Consider the following 21,820-nt stretch of genomic DNA (forward strand, 5'->3'; position numbering starts at 1 on the left):
TCTAAATTATATCCACATCAATTAAAAAACAAAGCGAAAAACACATAAAACAAAAGCAAGGTATTATGATTATTATTATCCATCCCTGTCCCTGTCCAAGCTGGACATTAAAAGTCCATCCTCAACGCGATACTCGGCGTACTCTTCTGCTCCTCCCCGTTCGGCGGACCTCCACTTCTTTCCTTACGCGCGTCCGCGCCGCCGATGTTCGTGCTTCGAAGGACTTCCTCGACCAGCGCCCTCTGTTCCGGTGTCATGCTCGCCACGAGGGTCCGGAACAGCGCTTGGTCCACCTTAGCCAGTTCCAGGAGTCGAGTCGCTGTTTCCTGGTAGATGGGTTGTCCTTCGCGTTTGACGCGGGCGAGGAGCGCGGATACGACGATGGAAAGGGCCTGCGGAAGACCACTGCGAGGGATCGTCGCGCTGCCGACGCAGGCAACGAGGGTGTGTGCGACTGTTGTTCTGGAGTTCTCCGGGTCGCTTGGGACCTCACCGTCATTGCCTATTCCGGCCACGAATGCGATGAGTCGTGGGAACAGGTACCTCGCGATCATCTCGTCTGTAGGGGATCTTGGGGCTGGGGTCATGAGGATAGAACGCAGGCAACCGGCGGCGACGCTGGCGAGGCCGACGTCCTGAAGACAATCGAGAAGTTCGTTGAGGACGCGTGGGATAAGAGGATCTTGAGGCGGGATGGCGTAGCTGCTGGTTGTGAGGAGGATCGTAATCGCCAGGAGGGTGTTCTTGGCGCACGGGAGAGACGTCTCGGACTCGCGTCGTTGAGCGATTGTAAGCGTTGTTAGGAAGCGAGTAAGACAACCACGTAGCTGGAGAGATACGGCCTCGAAGTTCTCGGGAGAGACTGGTCCGGCTCCCTTCTTGGACTGTGTTATGCCTTGAATGAATCGCCGGAATATGGGCAAGGCTTGAGGCACCACTTCAGCCTGGCATATGCCAGTGGCTAGAATGGTGGTGAATATGTGCAATATGCACGAATTCAAATCGTGGCGAATAATCGCCGGGAATACAGCAGAAACATCGACAAGTGAGGAGAGGGCAAGGCGGGTCAGAGACAAAGTATCATCGGAGGCCAAATTGAAACGCGCACGTGGCGTGCCGCTTAGGTTGGGCAACAGGCCGGCCAGAACGAGAATGATGTTTCTAGTTAGCTCGAAGAGCTGTTCAATATCGTCAGAAAGATTCTCGCTGCGGTCTTGGTCATCCTTTGCAGCGAGATGATCCAAGGCCAAATTCCTCGCTATCTCAACGATGACGGTCTGGATATTAATGCCCTCCGTAAGAACAAGACGGTCTAGAGTGTCCATGGTCTCCGAAAAGACGGCATCCTGATACACAGCATTTCCAGAGACCACTGGTCGCAGAATCCTCTTGAGCGCCTGCAGGATCTCCAGTCGTTGGGACGGAGAAATCGATTGGTCAACAAGAGCTTCAAATGCCAGACCGTATAGGACGAAAAAGAAAGCAACTGGTTCGTCACGGTAGTTAATGTCATGCCCCCTTCCGCGGTCATCTCCATTGACGACGCTGTTTTCCTGTTTTTCGGCCTTCTCGGGTTCTGGTTGGTCGAACTTTCCGTCAAGCGCGTCAAAGACAAAATCACTGTCCTTTTCAACAAGGCTGGCAATGGCGTCGACGAGGTATAACCATGAATCTTGGTAAAACTGCATAGAATTAGCATGGCTGAAAATAAGATAGCATAATCAAACCGTTTACCTTTAGCAACGTTTCTCGGTTCAATGCGGCATACACCTCATCCAGATTGCCGGACTGCGGTGTACCCAGACTACCAGAGATATCAGGCTCAAACCTCAACCGTGCAAACTCCTTTAGGGACGAGAGCCACAAGGGTGTGAGCATGGCAAGATAAGGCTGAACCGCAGCAGTCAAATACTGCTGCTCCGTGCTGGCCATCTGCAACCGAGCCCAGGCGGAGAACAGTGCCATCTTGATCATGACCCTGGCATTGGAGTTGAGTCCTTTAAGGTCACCAATCTCAGTAGTATCGGGATTTTCTAAGCATAGTGAGCAACGAATCTCTAAAGCGGCCGGAGAGTGGACACCTACTGGCAAAGTTCTCCAACCCAACAACCAGAAGTTTGAAGATTCTGCCCATCCTCTCAACATTCGTAACTATGCCAGTGCCGACGAATGTTGCGCAGACATTGATTGCTTCAGATGCAAGCTCTGGTGATGAGTCCGCTGCAAATGCCGGAGTAAGGGCTGAACCAATCTGGGCCTGATATTGCTCGAGAAGAGAAACCTCTGCAAAATCTGGGTCCGGCGTTTTACCGAACATCTTGCAAAGACGTCAGTGAAGAGCTCAAGTTATCCCAGTTGAAACATCAGCAAACCTTCAATACTTGATCTATGATCTTCAGACCCCAGATTCGCAACTCCACCACATTAGCCGTAGAGGCCGAGAATGCCATCTTGACAATGTCACCCACTCGGTGCTGTAGAGCCAGCTCTGCAGGGATTGTCTGGTCTGGCAATAGCTCGTCGTTGACCATTGACAGAAGCTCGCTGAGACAGCTCATCGCGAAATTGCGAGTCTGCCACTTCAACAATTCTTGACCAACGATGGCTTCCTCTTTATCTGTCTTCTCTGCACCAGCAACCGCAGATGCGAAACCCGCAACTTCATCATCTGGTAGTTCCGGCACAGCAGACTTTGGTGCTGGTGTTGGTGGGATGTCTTCAACCTTAAAGCGGGTCTTTGTTAAAACCTTTTGGCACCGCTGCACCCAAATCTCGGTATGCACGAGGGCGGTTTGTTGCAACCAGTTTCGAATCATGCCCTTGAGAGCTTCATTATCCGGTGCATCATCGAAAGCAAGCCATATTTCTTCTTCAAGACTCAGCGAAGCGGTCCGAATGACTGACTCGGCATCTCGCTTCATGAGGTTGTTCAATCCTCGGATGGCCGCCTCTCGCATCAGCGCGCTGCTTGCCGAAAGGTCGTGCTGGAGCCGTTTAACATAACCCGCGTAGTCGACATAACTTGGGGCATACAGCGACAGATGATCCAGGCATCTAGAACTTTGAGTGACCAGGGCAGGGTTCTCTTCCAGCTGGAATTGCCTCACCAGAGTGAAAATGAGATTGCGAGCCTTCGAAATATCCTGCAAATCTGGCCCAATCACATTGATGAGCGAGCCCACGGAGCGGCTGACGACCACTAGCGTAGGGAAAGAAATTTCAATGTTAGACGTCGCCAGCGACGCTGCTTCTTCGTTGTGAGTATCGGCAATATAGAGTTGAGCCAGCATTCCAAGCGAGCTTGATACGTATGCCGAAAATGTTAACCCAGCAGAATCAATCACTCTTTGCAGACCTTCAAGTGCCCAGAAATGAACGACAGGATGAGGATCGTTGCACAAGGACATCAAGACTCCAATTATAGTTTTCAAATGGAATCCAGCCGCCATGCCGCCAACCTGGGAATGGATACAACCCAGAGCGGCAGCACAACCAGCACGAGTATTAGGATCTCTGTTCTCGACAATGGTGTCCACAAGCCAGTTGATCTGGGTATTGGTGAAAGTGTTTCCGAAATTATTGCAGAGACGTCCCAGTCCTTCGAAGCTGATAGTGCGAACGATAAGGTCAGGGTCGACTACGAATTTCTGTAAGCTGTCAGCAGTGCATATAGGCATAGAGAATGGTATATTTGTTGATAAGAAGAATGCAGAGCAATATCACTAACCTGTAGAAGTTCTTGCAAAATCTTCTCTGTGCATGAATTCAAGTTGCCGGCCGGCGAGCTCGTTTCTCCAACAGCAACTTTGAGAGCATGCAGAAGTGCCACAGCAATGTTGACCGTCATGGCAGCTTTACGGCCCGGGTTCCTTTGCAGGCTTTGAGAGGAAAGAAGGGTAGCAATTTGCTCCACACTACTTTCCTGAACTTTCGGGGCCTGCAAAGGAAGAGCGATGGAAAACAGTTGAATGGCGGCGTTGACAACTTCGGTTGTGGGCGGGTCAGCAGTAATCGCATTTCCATCCCTTGCACAGTACAAGAGAACGTAATCATGTTCGCTTGCTTCACAAATAGGGAAGTTCAACTGCACAAGTTAGATACTGGATATGCGAAGAATAATGCGGCCTACTCACAGCATCGTCAATTGCTTGGTCTGCAGGCTCAACAGCAGACCACGCTGGTAAGCTCTCCTTCTTGCGCTTCCCCACCAATGCCTCGCCAACATACTCCCGGGCAAGACCTGTAACTCCAAACCCGTAGTTGTCGCCCATGTCCCACAAGGTTTCGAAATTCCCAGTGGAAGAAGCAATCGAACTCTCTGTAGGATTCGCATGGATAACGTCCGGGTCGGCAAAAGACGAGATTGCCAAGCTCAACAAAGTAGACTGGGAGACAACCTCTGTGTGGGTGGCATGGTTGAGGTTGACCAGTTTCGAGAAGCACTGCAAGACACGGCGGCGAACCATGGTAGCAAAGTCATGGAGCTGCAGAGAGGGAAAGAGTCGTTGGGAAATATCCTCCGCTGACTTCTGCCGAGGAAGCTCATCCAGAAATGCGATCGTATTTTGCAGCATACCAGCGATACGTTTGGCGCCGTCCGCAGTCACCAGCTTGCCGTTGTACTCAAGGAAGACAAGCAAAGAGCCAAGCGCGCATTCTCTGACATGAGCAAGGAAGCTCATCTCCAGGGTCCCACGCTGAGCAATATTCTCTTTTCCAATCGGTTTAGGAAGCGCGTTCTTCCAGAGCAGCATCAGCTGGGACAGATGAATCTTGACGAAGCTTGGGCCGAGAGGCATCAATCCTCCGATCAAGATCCAGGCAACTTGAATCTGCGTACTCGAAACGCGCAGCTCACAGCTGCTGCTTGTCTTAAGAAGGTCAGTCGCTTGCGCCAACACCTGTGCGAAAACGTCGACCGAACCATATAGCGGTTGAAGACGAGAAGTGCTCAACATCGCTGAAAGCCCATTTGCATAGCCAAGACAACGTCGCGCCGATTGCCGAGGAGTAAGCAATTGCCCCATTTCCCTGTTCAGGCTGTTCATGCATATGGTCACACAGGAGAGGAGCTGATGTGGGCAGGCAAGAACGAAGTTGCGCAAGCACTGAGCGGTGTATATCTGGACGGTGTAGCTCGGATGAGGAAGCACTTGGAGTAGAGCTTCGCGGCAGGTATCAGCTAGAGCCGCAACAGCTGAGCCAAGAGACGATATCAAAGAAGACAGTGAACTGAGGGCACTAATCAAGGTATACTTGCTCGGTTCGCGGCGGTCGGGTAGGACCTGAGGATAGTCCTTGAGAACATCATTGATCAGCCACTTAGCGGCATTTAATTGACTGTTCTCCCGGAGACATTCGCGGCCCACTGTATCTTCAAGAATGCTTTTTACGAATTTCCGTGTGACTAGAAGGCGGAACCGGTTGTAGGTTACTGTCGGGTGGTTCAATAGCTCGAAAAGTAAGTGAGTCGCGATTTGACTATAGCGCTCCTCAACAACCTTGTCGCCCAGATTCCGCACGATAAGTCTATAGCAAATGGCGATACCAGCTCGCGTGCGCTTCCCAGTGGAGCTCTTTAGATACTGCACCGATAGCTGTTTGAGAAGGTCTGGAAGCGTAAATGCAAGGCGGGCTTCCGATTTCTTAGGAGCCGGGGAGCTCGGTGTCTGCGGTTCGTCTTCCTCTTCGTTCTCAGTAGTACGTGGTGCTGGTTTCTTAGACTGTCTTCGCAGACTCTTGAGCCTCGGAACAGGTTCGACTCGCGTATCTGTAGAGTGCGCTTTCACCAAGGTCCTGGCCAGACACGAAGCAGCGGCGTGCCTGACAGAAGCGGTAGGGCTGTCGATGACTTTCCAAACTACAGCCTTGAGGTTGTCGAAGTCGTTTAGGTTGTCAAAATATGACGTTGTTTGAACCAACTGCTCCAGGCAGCGGCATGCATTTATCTGAACAAGCGTCGACTTGTCGCTGGTCGCGGCATTTCGAGCCTGTTTCCAGATATCTCGTGCCGTCTGTTCATCAATAGGAAGTCCAATGCCGACGACGATCTTGCGCAAAGCCGCGAAGATGGAGCCTCGAAGACCAGTGTGGTTACTGGAAGCTGAAGACTTCAGTAACTTGAGCAAGCTGGAGACAGCAGTACTCGACTGGGCGATCGCGCTCTCTCCAGCGGCCGCAAAGACCTCTCCCAGGCAATGTGCCGCCGCGAATTTAGTCTTGACCTCTACGTCATTTTTCCCGGCATTGATAATCCCCAGCAGCTCAGTTATGGTGTCGAACAACACACCACGATCGCCTTTGCCAAGTATCACGCCAAAGCATCGGCCGAGATTGTTGCGGAGGACTCGAGTTATAGTCGGCGACGAGAGGTTGAGGATCTTGAACAGCTCTTTCTTCAAGAAAACCTGTTGCGCAGAAAGCTGCGCCTTATCGAGCCCAGAAATATACTGGACTAGATCGGACGTAAACGTGAGGAGGTACAGGTCCTGCTGTTCTGAGGGGAGCGCATGCAACTTGGGAACATCGAGTTCGGCATGGGGCGCCGCCGCCGCATTGTTCTCTGAGCCTGCGGTCGTTGCAGCAGCGGTCTCGGGAGTCGACATTGAATGCGAATTTAGGGAATATGGACGCTACCCGAAAGAGATATCCTCCGAGTAACTGTCGCTTTGTCTGTCGTAACTGCGGTTCGTCACAGCTAGTTGGCGCTGTTGTTCCTCGTCACGCTGCTGTCCTCATCTCCGTCCGGGGGCACGGATAATCCTCGGCCCGATGGCTCAACTATGAAGCTCCGCGCTTATTCGAGTCTCTGAACGTTCGGGATACGGGCTGCAAGGAAAGTTGATACAAGCCATGGCGACGATATTGGGGAAGCGACTGTTACCAAGAACCAAGACACCCTCACAATGGGTCTGCGACACCTGCCGTGGCGTCAGCACTTCTCCAGTGCTGTTTTCCGGCCACAACAGATGGTCACAGATCAAGCATGACAAGGCCAAGAACGATAAGGCAAAGAGCAAGGAGCGCCAGCTCGTAACCAAAGAATTGATCAATGCGTCCAAAAGTAAGACTCTGGAAACCACAGCTCTATTTACTAGCTAATCCTCTCCAGTGTGGGGTCCTGATCCGAAGTTCAACCCCCGCCTAAACCTTGCGATCTCGAAGGCAAAGCAGATCATGATGCCCAAAGCGTCAATTGAAGCGTCCATAGCGCGCGGGCAGGGACTAGGCGTCTCTGGAGAAGCCCTCGAGTCTGTGACTATCGAGGCCATGCTCCCTGGCTCCGTCGCCGCTGTTATAGAATGCCAAACGGATCAGAAGGCGCGCGTTCTGCAAGACCTCCGCTACATCATCAAGGACTACGGTGGAACCGTGACACCCACAACGTACCTATTCGAGAAGAAAGGAAAGATAGTCTTTGAGAAAAAGGAGGGTGTTAATCTGGACGACTACCTGGAAAAGGCCATCGAGGCTGGTGCGGCCGACGTCGACACTGACGAGGAGGGTCGACTTGTGTTGTACACTGAGCCAACGGAGACCAAGGCAGTCGGTGAGACCTTTACAAAGGAAACGGAACTCAAGATCGAGAGCTCGGATATTATATGGGATCCGAACAAGGACACTATGGTCAAGTTGGAAAAAGAGGAGGATATTAAAGAACTCGAAGAGGCTCTCAGCGCGATACGCGAGGACTCCAGTGTTCAGGATATTTATTTGAATACCACTGAGAAGTTTTGAGAGAGAGCTTCTCCGTTGAATTTCAACGCTTTCTTCGAGAGCTTTCTTCAACATATACCCACGTGGGCGCATGGTATCGAAATACCCCCCATCAACGTCTTTGAAAATGACATGACCTTGTATTATAGAATTATAGAGACGGATAAAAGCATACAGACGATGTGACGACTGGAATGGCAATCTCAAACAGTACTGAACAATCAACCTCTCTGATAACTTTACAGGATCTTAAGAGACTCGCAATATAACACACATCATACAAATTATGGCGCATCATATATATTTACATGATCAATCCTTCCGCAGCGCCTTCATCGTAGTTCTCATTAACTTTCCAATCCCCTGAGTGCCCGCCTCATCCAACCAGTCCAGCATCTTTAGCCGGTAATCCTGCCAACTGACCTTCACTCCACCCTCCTTCTCCAAGGCACTCAGAGCTTTCTGCGTCACAGGCTTTCTCATCCGTGCCTGACCTTCCTCGACATTCTTCTCCCTTTCAATCTCGGCGAAGCAAGCCGCAGAGATATTCCCCAACGCGACATGATGGCTGAGAGAAAACATCGCAGGGAGGTTGTAGTGGTAACTGTCCTCACGCCTCAGCCCTTTCATCGCCTCATTCAACTCATGTACGTATTCTGTTAGCACCCGGACCGTGGAAGCTGGTATTAAGCAGCCTAGCGCGTTAGGATCGTCTATATTGAGGCCGCGGTTGCGCCATAGTAAGTTGCAGACATCCATGACATAGCCGTTAAATTGGCCCACAAGCTTAGGCGGGTAGAGTGATTCTGTAGGTTTCGGGGATTGGAGAGTCTGCGAGGTTAATGATGCCTCAAATGCTGATTTGTAGCTGCCAAGGGTGGAGCTGAGAAGAGAGATGTGGGCAATGGCAGGTGTAAAGACTAGGATATAGACAGTGGGAGCTAGGGGAACGGTGAGACGAATGTTTCCGTTTGTGGGGGCGTGAGAGAAGACGCCAGCCAGAGTGCTATATAACTGAAGAACGGACAGAGTGGATGGTCCGTACTGCTCGGTATCGTCATCAGTCACGGCAGAGGGATGTTCGAGAGTTGATAATGATAGGAGTTCGGCATGCGTGATTAATCGGTTCAAGGGTGTAGGTTCTCCTGAGGTTGGGATAGAGGGTCGTGCCCTTGAAATCACACCCCATCGACGAATGAGACGAGAGTAGAAGTCAAGGAGGGCAGTCTTTGAGGAGACGGTGTGATCTAATACCGCATCTTCCAGAGGCTCGAGGAATTCTGCTCGCAAGGTGTCCCACGAATCAATTGACAAGTACTCAAGGAGATCGAGAATTTGTTTGCGATTATCTTTTCCGTCCCATGAACGAAGATACGTTTTGATAAACGAAGACACTACATCAGGAATTCTCTACAGTTTGTAAGTGATCTATTCCTGAAGACGAAAATGGAATCATACCTTTGTATACCGAACGTATTCCACAGTAACACTGAGCACGTAACTCAGCGCTGCCGGTCTATCATCATCATCTTCACCCACGCGCTCGAATTCATCATTGAAAAAGCTTTCGAGCCAGTCCTCTAATCGACGAGTCGCGGCTTCTGGCTCCACGAGAAGCAAATATTTCTGCGCCAAGGGATCACCAAACGCAGAAATGATCTGATCTGGCAGCTCGATCTTCTCGAGCCTTTCCACAAAATCGTTCGCACTGCGTAGCTCCTCCAAGGATGTGTGATGACTTTGCACTCGTGAGGTCTGAACGTCGGGAATGACAGACTCAACTTTGCTTCTTTTCACGCCACCTCGGCGGACGACCTGGAAGGTCGAGGCTCCCGACGCTACAGACCTTTCCAAGTTCATATCCTGTATCACCTTTAGATGACTAGACCATTCGGGATCTGGATGCTTGAAGAAGAACTTCGTTCTCCCCGATGCTCCAACATCGCCGACGATGATATCAGGGTAGTAGTTCTTGAAGACCCTCAACAGACCCAGGAGCTCTTTCTCCTCTTCGCCGCCATTGCGCAGAAGCTCCATCAGCGCCTGGATCCGGAAAGGCTTGACGTGCTTCCGTCTCGTAATCATAGAGAGCAGATGACATAGCGGTCTGCGCAGACTTATCATATCCAGGTGGTTGAAGAAGACTGCATACAACTTTGACAGGTGGGACGCATCTTCCAAAAATTCATAGTTCAGAATCAACCATCGCAGCAGCAGCGCTTGGGTTGCTGGTGACGGCTTGCCCTTGCTCGGGCCGAGACAGCCCACGACTTTCGTCACAATGCTAGACGACACTTTCTCTACTGGGTAGAGATTCTTCACAAGCGTCGTGATCGTAGTCTGATCCAGATGATTAGGCTTCGTGATGATGTCGATCAGACGGTCCAGAGTCGCTGGTTGAATGCCGCTCTCGTACGCGTCCGAAGCAACGGCCTTGGCGAGATCCGACACATTGGTATGCCTTTGCTTCGGAGGCACATGTGCAACTGTATAAATAAATGAGAAAATGAATTATAGAATAAAGGAAGAAAGAAAATCAAGATAGTGTAAATACCAGCTTCCAAATGCTCAACCGCATCTTGCAGGCTTCTTGACCTATCTTCACCTCCTATGGAACCGTTAGCATTTCGCGCTGTGACGGAAATTGGGCAGCAACAAACTTCTATCAGCATCGGAAGACATGGTTCGTGATGCAATTGCGCTTCGTTGGTCCGTTTGAAACGAGTAATTTCTTTTCAGTACATTTCGGCGTATAAGCGCTGGAGTCAGGATAGGTATCGTGACGGTTCTTCGAATTAACCGAACAATTCAAACAGGAACACTAGTTGCTGAAGAATGCAAGGAGTGTCTTTAAAAATGATTTTTATCCAATGGTAGAATAAAATGATAAAAGGGATATCTTAAATTAAGTTCGCAGAGAATTCGAATTCCCCCGGAAAGCATCCATCAGACTGGAAGGTCAGACGCGTCGCGGGTGGTGTTGGGTGCGCAAGCCGGTGGGCCAATAGGAGCGCCGTTTTGTTAACCTCCTGAGGGTTCAACAGAACAAGCTTACAGTATAACCTAGACCATCTACGAAACTTCTGGAGCAAGAAACATAATGGGTTTCATCATTAGAATCTTTCTTGCCATTGATACTGGTTTGAGAAGTAAATCTATCTCTCTATTCACCGTCAAAAGGGATTAAATGGACCAGTTAATTTACGGGCCATGATCACGTATAAAGTTCAGTCTTCAACACATCACAAAGATATAATGATAAAAAGAAGTGATTAAGATACCGCAGAGAAAGGTATTGCAAACCTCATCAGTCAAATCGCCATGAGTAACCGTGCATACCTCGCTACAGAATCGAGAGAAGACCCGTTCACTTCCTCTTCCGGGCAGACGAGCTGGATGTATCCTTGCCAGAAGCCTGCGCTACCTCGGTTTTCTTTTCTGCCTCAGAAGCTGGCGTCTCCTCGTCACTGTCACCACCCTGTCCGAACTCGTTGACACGCTTGTAGTCAACCTTATACTTCCAGCTCTGGTACAGCCAGATGAAGAAGATAACGTCATCTCTCAGCGTCGCGAGCCTATGAAGCGTAGGCATCTTGACGGTGAAAGCAAAGAGATCATCGATAAATGTGTTGAGGAACTTGTACATGAGCGCCTTGCCAGGCATGTGGGCAACGGACTAAACAGAAAGTAGTTAGTGAAGAGACTCGGCAATAGAAATAGAGTGAAACAAACCTTGAGACGGTAGTTGATGTACAAGCTTGGCACCATCATCAAGAAACCATAAGCATAGACACTCCCGACAAGTGTCTCGATTACGTAGGAGTACCAAGACTTATGCGTTTCGTAGACAAGGCTGTACACTGCATACCCAGCCAACAGCGGAACAGCAATGATGTACAGATATTTGAACGCAATCTCATCGTACTCCTTCGTCTTTTTCTCAGTCTCTGTAAGCTTGTGCTTGTCCTCAAATACGATCACGTATGGGAGGAAAGACAAATAAGAGCCAGGTTGAGGAGCCCGAACGCGGACGTTGACGGTCTTCGTGATCTTCCAGGCTTCCAAGAGAATACCAAAGCCCTGGCTGGCGAGAATCATCCAGGAGGTGCCCTCACTGTTGTCCACCAAGTACAAAAAGATGATGGTTTGCATGAAGACGTTAGCAAGGATGGTACGAACGGACGTTCCAACGACGTCTTTCTTCTTGCGCCAGTGGGACTATAGATTTCATATCAGCAACACACGCCATATAAGTCAGAAAACTGGTTCACTTACGATGTCATTTTTGAAGGCAAGGGTCTCGAAGACCATATGCAAGATACTGACGATGCCAGTGGTAGTCAGCAAATAAATGTTAGTATCCAAGAGGATCTCCTTAAACGTCTCAAACTCGCTTCCGTCACCACCAGCAGGCATTGGACCTCCGGTGGCTGCCTGTCGCGCGTTCTGCTTCACGTTTTCATCGACGCTGGCAACAAGATTGAACTTCCAGTTCTTCATGTTGTTGAGAGTGATGCGCAACGGCAGCGTTTCAGCGGTGGAGTTCAGCTCCGTCATGTGGCTCTTGAGCTGCCAGAACGTGTTGAGGAAGACAATAGGATAGTACCATCCGTTCTGCCCGGTGATATCTCTGGCACCTGAGCTTTCGAGGTGCATATGCTGCCGAACCGCAGGGTGCATCATTCGGTACTTCTGGATACCTGAGTCGGGGATCACGGAGACGGTAAAGTTGGGATGATAGTAAGATACAATCTGAACATCGGGCGTATCATCCTCCACCTCCGTCTCATCGGCGTCGGCAAGCAGATTCTTCAGCTTCTTGGCCTTTTTCTTTGGAAGGTACTGGTTCAGAGGACGGACGAAATGGTAAGCAGTTTCCGTGCTGTAGTCCTTCGCAGATGGATCCAGTTGTTGGCCAGTGAGCGCCACGTAGAAGTGCGCCCAGAGTGTTCCATTGTGCTTGACTTCTTCGGGAACCTTGATAGTGGTTTCAACCTCCCTGTTCTCACTGTAATTGCCGATGGTAAAATTCTTCTCCTCGAGGACCAGGGAGTCCTTTGGGATCGCGTTGAAAGGGGGCATCACAATAGAGGGCGAGACATAAATAGTGAGGTCCAGGGAACTGTTCGTCGGCCATATCGGCGCGACGGCATCGGGAATGTGGCTGTAAGTCGAGATCTCACTCCTAGCCGGTCGAGCGCTAAAGGCAGGGATGTCTCCAGTTTTAACTGTCGCTCCCGATCCCTGCTGCTTCGATCCGAAGATCTGACTGACGATGAATTGAGTCAAGAAGAAGATCCCGAGACCCTGGATGGCGGACCTGAGGCCGGACTATGAATGGCGGTCAGTTCTCAGTACAGCACATACACCCGCAACAACAACGGCAAACACTCACGCTCTGCTCCGGCTCGTCCCTGCGCTGCCTTTGCTCTGGCATCCTGCTCTGTTCAACGGGAACTGTCGCAGAGAAAGGGAGAAGGGGGGAAGTGGCTGGCGCGGCGACTCGGCGAGAAATAAATGGCCCGGCGGGCACGTTCGAGAAGCGGGCCCGTATGACCTTAGCGTCGGCGCCTCGTTCTCGTCCTCCGGATGACATCGCCCTGCATCGCCAACCCCACGATTTGCTGTATAGCTCTCCGACCTCCGTCTCCCGTCGACGGGCTCCGCGCAGATCAACACCTCTCTCCTATGCACTCCCTTTTCCGCGAGAGAAACCGCTAATTGGGCAATGGGCGTGCCCGGCACGCCCGCGACGCTGCTGCTCTACTCATGACGGACAATCCTCTCTCCCCCGAGTCTCCCCGCTCGCATTTCCCCTCACATAGCGAGCCGCGGGTATGGGTGATCTCGTCTGGAGACTCTCCCATTGGCATATCTCTGACACGCCAGATCCTTGCCCATGGAGATTACGCAGTGGTCGGGCTGGCCCCGTCAAATCTTGACCGGGATGAATGCCGCCGTGAACAGTTCGAGACCTTCCTCAAAGAGGTGGATGAACACAGCGGGGAGGGGTGGAGACACCGGCTAAAGACAGTTGTCTTGGATATTAGGTGAGGATCTGTCTCTCTGTGAGACTGAAGCTCTAACAGGCAATGGCTGCATGAGATGTGTGAGACACTGAACTAATCGCCTACTCGATGGTACAGGATGATGGGCCAATGTCAAGCAGTCGTTGCGGAAGCTGTTGCAACATTTGGCAAGATGGATATCCTGGTTTGCTGTACAAGTCAAGGCAAGTTCTCCAATTGTGCAACTTGAGTTAGCAACTCCAATTTCTAATATCCTCGAAGCTGTCGTTGGAAGCGTCGAAGAGCTAGCGGCGTCCCCGCGGACAATGAACCTGATCCGAGATCAGTTCGAAACAAACTTCTTCGGCCCCGTGAACATAATAAAGGCCGCATTGCCGCATATGCGAAGACAGAAGTCAGGTCATATTATGGTTCTATCAGGAATCAGTACGTACAGCCGATTCCCTATGCTGGACGAACTACTGACGTGCCGCAGCCGGTCACATCGGTACACCCGGTCTTGGAGTATACTGTGCTTCTGGCTGGGCCCTGGAAGGGTTCTGCGATGTGGGTCCTCCATCTTGCTGACTACCATTCATTTATCTCGTCTGGAAGTACTAACTGCGAAATCACAAAGAGCATCGCGTACGAGATCGCGCCGTTCAACATCAAGCTCACGATCCTGCAATGCAGCATCGAGATCGGCATCCTCTCGAATCTCGTAACCAGCGTTCCTCCCATCCTGCCTGCCTACGCCCCATCCAACAACCACGCCCCCCTCTTCCGCAGCATCTTGAATCGCCTCGTCTCACGCCTACCAAATGCGAGCGGTGAAAATTCAACCTCATCAACAAATACCAACGGCCAAGAGGACTCCTCTTCTGAGCAGGAGAACACAGGCGCTAACGGACCGTTCTCAGCGCCAGAGGTCGTCTCGATGTATCCACCACTGAGCCCTGCTCACCTAGAGATCCTGACAGCCGAGACGGTCCACGCCCTCATGGCGATCGGTGGACACGAGAATCCACCATCGCGCCATATCGTAGGGCAAGAGGGTGTCGCGAGTGTCAAGGAGAAGCTGAAGACGGTCAGTGAGGAACTGGAGGATTTCATCCAGGCGAGTTGCGCCGTGGATATCACTCCCGATGGGGAATCTACGCGAGGATGTAAGGAAGATAGCGTAGGGAATGTGAACATATAATAATCATAATATAATATTTTTCTCTTTTCTGTCTTGCGATATGAATTCCATTCAACCATTTCTGCCATGTTAAAGAAATACCGGGATCGTAAAGGTACGAAACAAGAGGACATGCCATGTTCAAAAAAAGAAAAAGAAAGAAAAGGAAAAAAACCATTCGAGAGACACGCTGCCCACGTAAATACGTCCCGACATTCGACGTAGAGATTTCTCCCCACATCCAACGGAATCTAGATCTGTGAGCCCGAGAAAGAAAAGAAACGAAACACCCGTCATCCCTGTCCCTGAAGCACAGAATATCCGGGATCATCAATATATTCGAGAGAAGAAAGAAACTGTCGAAAAAAAGAGCCATGCTACTTCTGCTGCTTCAAGAACCAAGCCTGCCTCACCTCCCACAGACTGCCCATGTCCTGGTTATTCCGGTAGCAGCGGAACTCCTTCCAGGCGTTCCCGTTGGGAGGGTTCGTGATGCGGCCATCGACCTGCAGAATCTTGTTCGCCAGAGCACCGGGCCCGGCGACGTTGGGGAGTATGATGTCCTTGACCTGCTCTGTGGCTTGCTCTGCTGCTGCGGCTGCTGCTTCTGGGGAAGAACGTGACACGGACGATGGTTCCCTTCTGGATTCAGGAACAGTCTCGGCCGCTTGAGAAGTAGGCTCTCGGGCTGGGACCGGGACCGCAACCTCCACGACAACGTCCTCGGGGTCTGGGACAGGAGAGTCAGTACTGGTACTGGGAGGAGAGGACAGCTCGGATTCGGAAGTTGTTTCGTCTTCTTCTTTGAGGTCCAAGGGCTTTTCTTTAGGCTCTTCTTGCTGGGTGTTTGGCTTGGGTTTCTTACTTTCAGAATCTGGGCTCTCCGACTTTGGATCTTCGTCCATGGGTGATCCTGGGCGCTGATCGGTAGTACCGTTGACTGCCTCCGAAATGTCATGTTTTTCAGAAAGTTCTTGTTTCGCGGTGTCCTTGATTTGAGGTTTCTCCTCTACATTGGATAAAAATACGCGCCGACCAGCGGGAATAGCAAATGTTAGAGTTGAACCATCGATATCGAGGATCTGCCATGAAGAGGTTAGAGAAAGGAATTGACTGACTTCTCTTGAACGGCGAAATACTTACCCTAGCTTCCTTCTCAACCAGGACTCTTTCATCCTTTCTGCCAAACACACGTGTGTATTTCCAAACATCTCCTTTCTTGACAACTCCATGCTGGATAAGTGTGTCAAGCTTAACTCGAGAACTCTCCCCCGCAATCACACTGTAGTCCAACTTTTGTTTCTGGCCCCAGAACTCTTCAAACTCCTCTTCCTTGAATTTGTCGAACTTTCCCTCGGCCCTCTCTTCCATAGCCTCAGCTGCCTGACGTTGCCATTCTGGATCGTAGCGGCCGGCCTGCAAATCCACCTGGAACTGGCGCACGGCGTCTCGCCAATTGTTCGAGTAGCGTAAGAAGGTTTGCGGTAGGGGCGGTATCTTCGCATTTGGGTCTTCTGGGTCCGGGTCGGGATTTGGATGGACATTGTCCGGAAGCAGTCTTAGGATCTCTTTCTTCTCCTCTTCGTTAAGAACTTCCCAGGCTCTGGGATGTGCAAGTAATTTCTACACAGTATGCACTCAGCAACGGGTCCTGCATAATATATCGGAGATAAGCCGTTCCGCGCGGAAGACACACATACCACAAGATCGATATCAATAAGGCGCGACTTCGTGCTGGTCAAAAGCTGCTCCTCACTCCACGGGTCCTTCTTCGCGGATCTCGTTGGATTCCGCTTGGGCCTCGACTTGGACGACTCAACGTTTCCAGAAGCCATGGCGGAGGCGGAGGAGGACTCGCCGGCGTCGCTTGGCTGCGATACACGGGCAGTACAGGCGCGACGAGGCCTGCAGCATCCTCAGTACCTCGTCATTGAAGAGCTCGCGGGCTTTGGAGCTCGGATGAGTCTCTGTTCCTTACCTGGTGGACCGCTGGGCGGTACTGCCATCGTCGACCGCCTTGCGTTTGGGCGGCATCTCCAGAGGTCTGGCCGGCGGGCGGTAAGCCTTAAGTCTAGGGGCGAAGCTCCACGTTGTGTCCGAGCTCCAGACCTGATCCAAGGGCTGCTCCAGCGCTCGTGTGTGTGCAATCTGCAGCTGTTCGGTTCACAAGGGAGCGCTCAGGAGTATCGCAAGATGGTCAAGTCAACGCAGATAGCGAGGGTGGACGGTGAGCAGAGACTCTTTGGATTGTGCAACGTGAGCAGTTGCTGATGTTGAAGTTGTGAAGGCCTCATGCTGGCCGCCTCTGTCGATGATGAACAGGTGCGTTTGCAACGTCATTCACTTCGCCTTTGAGTCCTATTGACTAACACAATGAATTGCTGTTCACACTCTCTAGGCAGAAGCGGAGCTCTCAGAGGTTAAGTCACAGGCCAAGATGATATTCAGACGTCTCAGTCGCAACTCCGCACCGGAAGCCAGTATTGAGTCTGGACAATACAATCTTCAGTAGGCATCTACTCTCGCTTCTACACTCGTGAACTGAGAGCAATCAATTATTGACACTATGTAGCTACCTCCTCAAGGACAACATCTGTTTCCTTTGTATTTGCGACCGCTCATACCCTCGTAAGCTCGCATTCACCTACCTCGCTGACATCGCAACCGAATTCACCACCACCTACTCTCCCGCCCAGTACCACTCCCCGAACCTGCGCCCGTACGCCTTTGTCGAGTTCGACACCTTCATTCAGCGCACGAAGAAGACCTACCAGAACAGTCGCGCCTCGCAAAACCTGGACAAGCTCAACGATGAACTGCGGGACGTCACCAAGGTGATGACTAAGAACATCGAGGACCTCCTGTACCGTGGAGACAGCCTGGAGCGGATGGGAGAGATGTCCGGTCGGTTGCGGGAAGACAGCAAGAAGTACAGGAAGGCGGCTGTACGGATAAATTGGGAACTATTGGTAAAGCAGGTACGTCTACATACAGTGCCCCTCTATTGAAGCGACGATGGTGCCAGAAAGTGCTGACCCTGTATAGTATGGCCCCTTCGCGGGATTTGGTTTCGTCATGCTTATTCTCATCTGGTGGCGTTTCTTCTAATCAGCGGAAAGTGCTGTGTTACTAATGAATATTGTTTTTGTATGGACATAATGCATATTTTTACTGTCTCCAATACATTCAGAACATGGTCCAGGATGATGTGGATAATACCCATGCGTCTTTTTTACCAGCATTTGGACGGGTTGCTATATTTTTCATGCCTCCGCAGCATCAAGTGTACATTTCGTAGTACACTTGACTGGTCTCCTGCTTTTGTAACGTCTTATTATCCAAGGAGCATTAATGACTTCTTGTATTATTCTGAACATTAAGACCCTAATCAATAATGGCCTGCAGAACTTTTGGCCAGGGTTTAGCGCTCTCAACCTTGCTGGCACCCGATTTTGTATGGTCCATGGGGATAGTAACTCATGCGAGCGATGATTTGAAAACCCTGCAACCACGGACAGCCTTCTATCATGACTATGACATTTGACACGTTATTCATGTAAAATGTCATGCAGCCATCACAATCATCATATCTCATCCTCCTCTTCATCAAAATCGTCCTCCTCTCCCATATCATATAAGATCCTCCCTCCCTCACCAGGCCCATCACCCTTCTGCGCATCAAAATACGGCAACACCACCCCCTCTCTCTCTCTCCGCTGCCGCTCCGTGAGTCGCAACTCGAACGTCGAATCCGGTTCTTCCTCCTTCGCGTGCTCCTCCAGCTCTGGCGGACGATACAATGGATGATCATCCAGCAGCGTCACAACCTCCTTCGTCTGTTGAGACCGCGGTGATACGGGCGGGAGGACATACCACTCCACGACGCCCCGTCCGCTCTTCCGCCGATGCTCAACTTCAAGGACGACACCTTCGACGTTCTCGTGGCCCTTTAAGTGGTCGAGCCGGCCGAGGACGACTCCGTCCTGTTCCTCCTCGAGTCCGAAGACTGGGGCAGCGAGACTCCGGTCCCGGGCGGCCTTTTGCGCCAGGATGTGCGAGAGGGAGTGCAGCGAGATGATGGTCGTTGCGAGATATGTGAGCAGGTAGAGTGGGGTTGGGGAGTAGGACTGCGGGTTGGTGGCGATGGGGACATCTTGGTGGTAGGTCACCACGAGAGTGCTCTGCAATTGGCTTGCTGCTGCGGCCGTTGGGTTTGCAGGCATAATGAGCGAGCTCAGGTAGCTTGGTAAATGGACGGGACCTTCAGGTCCGCGGGGGTTGAGGAGTGGGTGGATGGAGTCGATGAGAATTAGTCGTCCTGTGATGAGTCAATTAGTAAAGGTGCAAAGTGTAAGGTATGCACTGATGAGAACTTACGGCGCTGCTGTGCGCCGGTCGTTGCAGGCGCAGAATAAGCATTTGCAACTTCCTTTGCCAATTCGCTGGGCTTTTTCCGTCGCGCTGAGATAAAGGCGTCGACACCATCGGGTCGTCTTAATGTCTCGAAGGAAATGAAAGTGACATGGACTTTGGATAGCTATCGCAGAAGTCAGTGTAACGTCAAAATGGCTCACGTAGCATATTTTTGTACAGTAAACATAAAGCATGGGTAACAGGAGTTGTTTTCAATGAATGCCGGAATTTTTGATGTCACTAAGGCCAAGCTATTAAGTACTAACATCCACTATCTTTCAACCCCGGGACGGAAGCAAAAGACAAGACAATGAAATAGAACAAGCCCAGTAAAAGAATCTCACATAGTCTGATCAAAGAAAGAAAGAAAGAAAAAAGAGAAGTACTTCCAAGAGCTCATCTACCCACCTTCGCCCGCCGGATATACTCCCTTATCAACGGCGTCGCCGGCTGCTCCAACGAATCCAGCAAAAGCGTCAGCGGCGACGGCGCATCTCTCGGGTTCAAAAGCTTTGAAATGAGCAGCAGATTATGCGTTCGTCGGTGTGATAGATTAGTAGGAGTAGCCATGTTTTTCCTTGTTTGTGTATAAATTTCCTAAAGCACGGAATAATAGATCTGTATCTGCATGGGATTAGTTGGTGTGCGGGGTTATGTCATGGTCGTGAGGGGTTCGCGGGCTCGCCGAGATTGGGTGAGCAAAGATTTCGGAGGGGTTGTGGCGATCTTGCCCGATCCGGTGATTCCGGAATTGATTAAAGTTGAGGCTCGGCGGGTCGGCCCGTCGGATGGGCTGCTTTTTTAGTCTTTTATTTAGGTCACGGTGCTTTTCACAGCTAAGGGTCCTAAAGCTGCTTTGTATGTAAGCAGCGTGAAAGAAGATTATGCAAGCAGGATCGTTGAGCGATTATTGGAAAGATTCAATCAAGATTTACACGACTCGGTTCTAGTCTGGATAAAGGTGACTCATGGGCGATTGATCAAGATCATCTCGAGGACCAAACTGTTCTTGATTTGGGAATAGGATGCTCGCATACTACTACTTGGAGATATTTGCATGCCACAATTTTGTATGAAAACCGAGGGTAAATTTTATCAGTCGTTGGCCGCTAACCGACATAGGTCAGTGGGATAATAGGTAAATTGTTTTACGGACAGCTGCTGGACTTCGGTGAGCTGGCTGTGAAGTTCAGAAGGTAATCAGGTATGTTTTTTAGTCCCTAAATACTAAAGCTGCTTCACGTGCGTGCACACCCGACACTGGGATTATTAGGATGCAACGGATTGTTTGGTTCAGGTTCCAATCCTTGAAAAAGCCATACTCCCAGAAGAGTACCTAAACTACACATTGAAGTCTCCATTACGTAGTCCATTCGAGCAAATTTTGCACTTCCAGCACCCAAAATGGTTGCCTATAGGACGGTCAAAGATTCCACCAGCATAGGTCCATAATAACCTCGGTTTGTGGTATTTTTGAGGATTGCTTGCCAGCCAGGAATGGAGAGATAAGGATCTGTGGTCTGGTATGGTTACACGGCCCCAAACTGTGCGGGGAAAAAACATTTCAATAGCAAACCGCGCTTAGAATCCACGACTTGGACATGTTGTATGTTCCGACATTAGCAGACTGTAACTCCCGAATTAACTGAGTGTACATAATGCTTAGAAGACCTTGGTCACCTTTCATGAGGCTCGTGTAACACATGAATTCATTTACTGCATTGAATTGAATAGACTCTTTGGCTGTATTTTTACCTACTTCGTTTATGATCCCTTGTTCATCAACATCTGCTGACAACATTACTTGAACCTTCGGAAATTCGAATTTGAGCCCTTCGTCCAAAATCTAGTAGTGAGGGTTGGACCCAGTTTGCTTTCATGAGTCGCAGGAGACCTGTGATATCAAGATACCAAATAGGCAGGCAATCTACTGAACTGATAGCTTTTCATACCGTCTTAATCGTATATACTCGGAAAACCACCAATATGTCCGTTCTTTGTCTCTTGCCATCATAATGGATATTCACAATGAACAGATTAGAGATTGCTTCGTAGTCATATAATGTTCCATTGAGTCAATGTTGCAGCAAATATCCAGAAACCGAACAGTGAGCCGGAATGTAATTGTCACCAGCATGAGCAATCGCTGAGCCAGTATATATTCATTGTCCTCGAGTCAATATTTAACAAGTCGTTCGTAACCCTGATTCTCTCGTTCATCACTGAACACAAATACAATCTGATACATATCCATTCCAAAACCTCCTGAAATCCGATAGCAAAATCACATCATGAGCAACTCAAATAGCAAATACGATCAATCTGTTCCCCAGGGGCAGACTTCCGAGAACTAGCAACTTGAGTCCTCCCTGTCGAGCCGACCACAGACGCCAACGCGACGTGAGGAGTGGTTTCCTTCGTCAGAGGAATACGGATTAATTGGTGATGATACAACCACGTCATTCATAAACAACCACGGACTGGTCCCACAACGAAGCAGAAA

At 50.4% G+C, this 21,820-nt stretch overlaps 8 protein-coding genes across 8 annotated transcripts; 3 read left to right on the top strand and 5 right to left on the bottom strand.

Moving 5' to 3' along the window:
• Positions 1 to 107: 107 nt before the first annotated feature.
• VTN00DRAFT_8778 (uncharacterized protein) lies at positions 108 to 6,605 on the bottom strand (the record flags this gene model as incomplete). Its single annotated transcript, XM_069435664.1, has 6 exons — positions 108 to 1,682; positions 1,735 to 2,033; positions 2,086 to 2,317; positions 2,373 to 3,647; positions 3,728 to 4,084; positions 4,134 to 6,605. The coding sequence occupies 6 exons, from the start codon at positions 6,603 to 6,605 to the stop codon at positions 108 to 110; spliced, it is 6,210 nt and encodes a 2,069-aa protein (XP_069285588.1).
• Positions 6,606 to 6,852: 247 nt separating this feature from the next.
• On the top strand, positions 6,853 to 7,737 carry VTN00DRAFT_8779 (uncharacterized protein; the record flags this gene model as incomplete). Its single annotated transcript, XM_069435665.1, has 2 exons — positions 6,853 to 7,063; positions 7,112 to 7,737. The coding sequence occupies 2 exons, from the start codon at positions 6,853 to 6,855 to the stop codon at positions 7,735 to 7,737; spliced, it is 837 nt and encodes a 278-aa protein (XP_069285589.1).
• A 291-nt stretch (positions 7,738 to 8,028) lies between these two features.
• On the bottom strand, positions 8,029 to 10,398 carry VTN00DRAFT_8780 (uncharacterized protein; the record flags this gene model as incomplete). Its single annotated transcript, XM_069435667.1, has 4 exons — positions 8,029 to 9,126; positions 9,175 to 10,202; positions 10,271 to 10,324; positions 10,377 to 10,398. 4 exons carry the CDS (start codon positions 10,396 to 10,398, stop codon positions 8,029 to 8,031), a joined length of 2,202 nt encoding a protein of 733 aa, XP_069285590.1.
• A 685-nt stretch (positions 10,399 to 11,083) lies between these two features.
• VTN00DRAFT_8781 (uncharacterized protein) lies at positions 11,084 to 13,153 on the bottom strand (the record flags this gene model as incomplete). Its single annotated transcript, XM_069435668.1, has 4 exons — positions 11,084 to 11,392; positions 11,449 to 11,934; positions 11,992 to 13,047; positions 13,112 to 13,153. 4 exons carry the CDS (start codon positions 13,151 to 13,153, stop codon positions 11,084 to 11,086), a joined length of 1,893 nt encoding a protein of 630 aa, XP_069285591.1.
• A 332-nt stretch (positions 13,154 to 13,485) lies between these two features.
• On the top strand, positions 13,486 to 14,925 carry VTN00DRAFT_8782 (uncharacterized protein; the record flags this gene model as incomplete). Its single annotated transcript, XM_069435669.1, has 5 exons — positions 13,486 to 13,766; positions 13,863 to 13,948; positions 14,007 to 14,171; positions 14,221 to 14,291; positions 14,362 to 14,925. 5 exons carry the CDS (start codon positions 13,486 to 13,488, stop codon positions 14,923 to 14,925), a joined length of 1,167 nt encoding a protein of 388 aa, XP_069285592.1.
• Positions 14,926 to 15,281: 356 nt separating this feature from the next.
• On the bottom strand, positions 15,282 to 16,938 carry VTN00DRAFT_8783 (uncharacterized protein; the record flags this gene model as incomplete). Its single annotated transcript, XM_069435670.1, has 4 exons — positions 15,282 to 15,986; positions 16,048 to 16,527; positions 16,605 to 16,809; positions 16,883 to 16,938. The coding sequence occupies 4 exons, from the start codon at positions 16,936 to 16,938 to the stop codon at positions 15,282 to 15,284; spliced, it is 1,446 nt and encodes a 481-aa protein (XP_069285593.1).
• A 159-nt stretch (positions 16,939 to 17,097) lies between these two features.
• Positions 17,098 to 18,012, top strand: VTN00DRAFT_8784 (uncharacterized protein; the record flags this gene model as incomplete). The annotated part of the gene is made up of 5 exons (XM_069435671.1): positions 17,098 to 17,131; positions 17,192 to 17,226; positions 17,303 to 17,412; positions 17,477 to 17,882; positions 17,950 to 18,012. 5 exons carry the CDS (start codon positions 17,098 to 17,100, stop codon positions 18,010 to 18,012), a joined length of 648 nt encoding a protein of 215 aa, XP_069285594.1.
• Positions 18,013 to 18,488: 476 nt separating this feature from the next.
• Positions 18,489 to 19,887, bottom strand: VTN00DRAFT_8785 (uncharacterized protein; the record flags this gene model as incomplete). The annotated part of the gene is made up of 3 exons (XM_069435672.1): positions 18,489 to 19,222; positions 19,282 to 19,441; positions 19,726 to 19,887. The coding sequence occupies 3 exons, from the start codon at positions 19,885 to 19,887 to the stop codon at positions 18,489 to 18,491; spliced, it is 1,056 nt and encodes a 351-aa protein (XP_069285595.1).
• Between the last annotated feature and the right edge of the window lie 1,933 nt (positions 19,888 to 21,820).

Source organism: Thermoascus crustaceus, assembly GCF_041956765.1.
Source record: "Thermoascus crustaceus strain CBS 181.67 unplaced genomic scaffold VTN00scaffold_6, whole genome shotgun sequence".
NCBI lineage: Eukaryota > Fungi > Ascomycota > Eurotiomycetes > Eurotiales > Thermoascaceae > Thermoascus > Thermoascus crustaceus.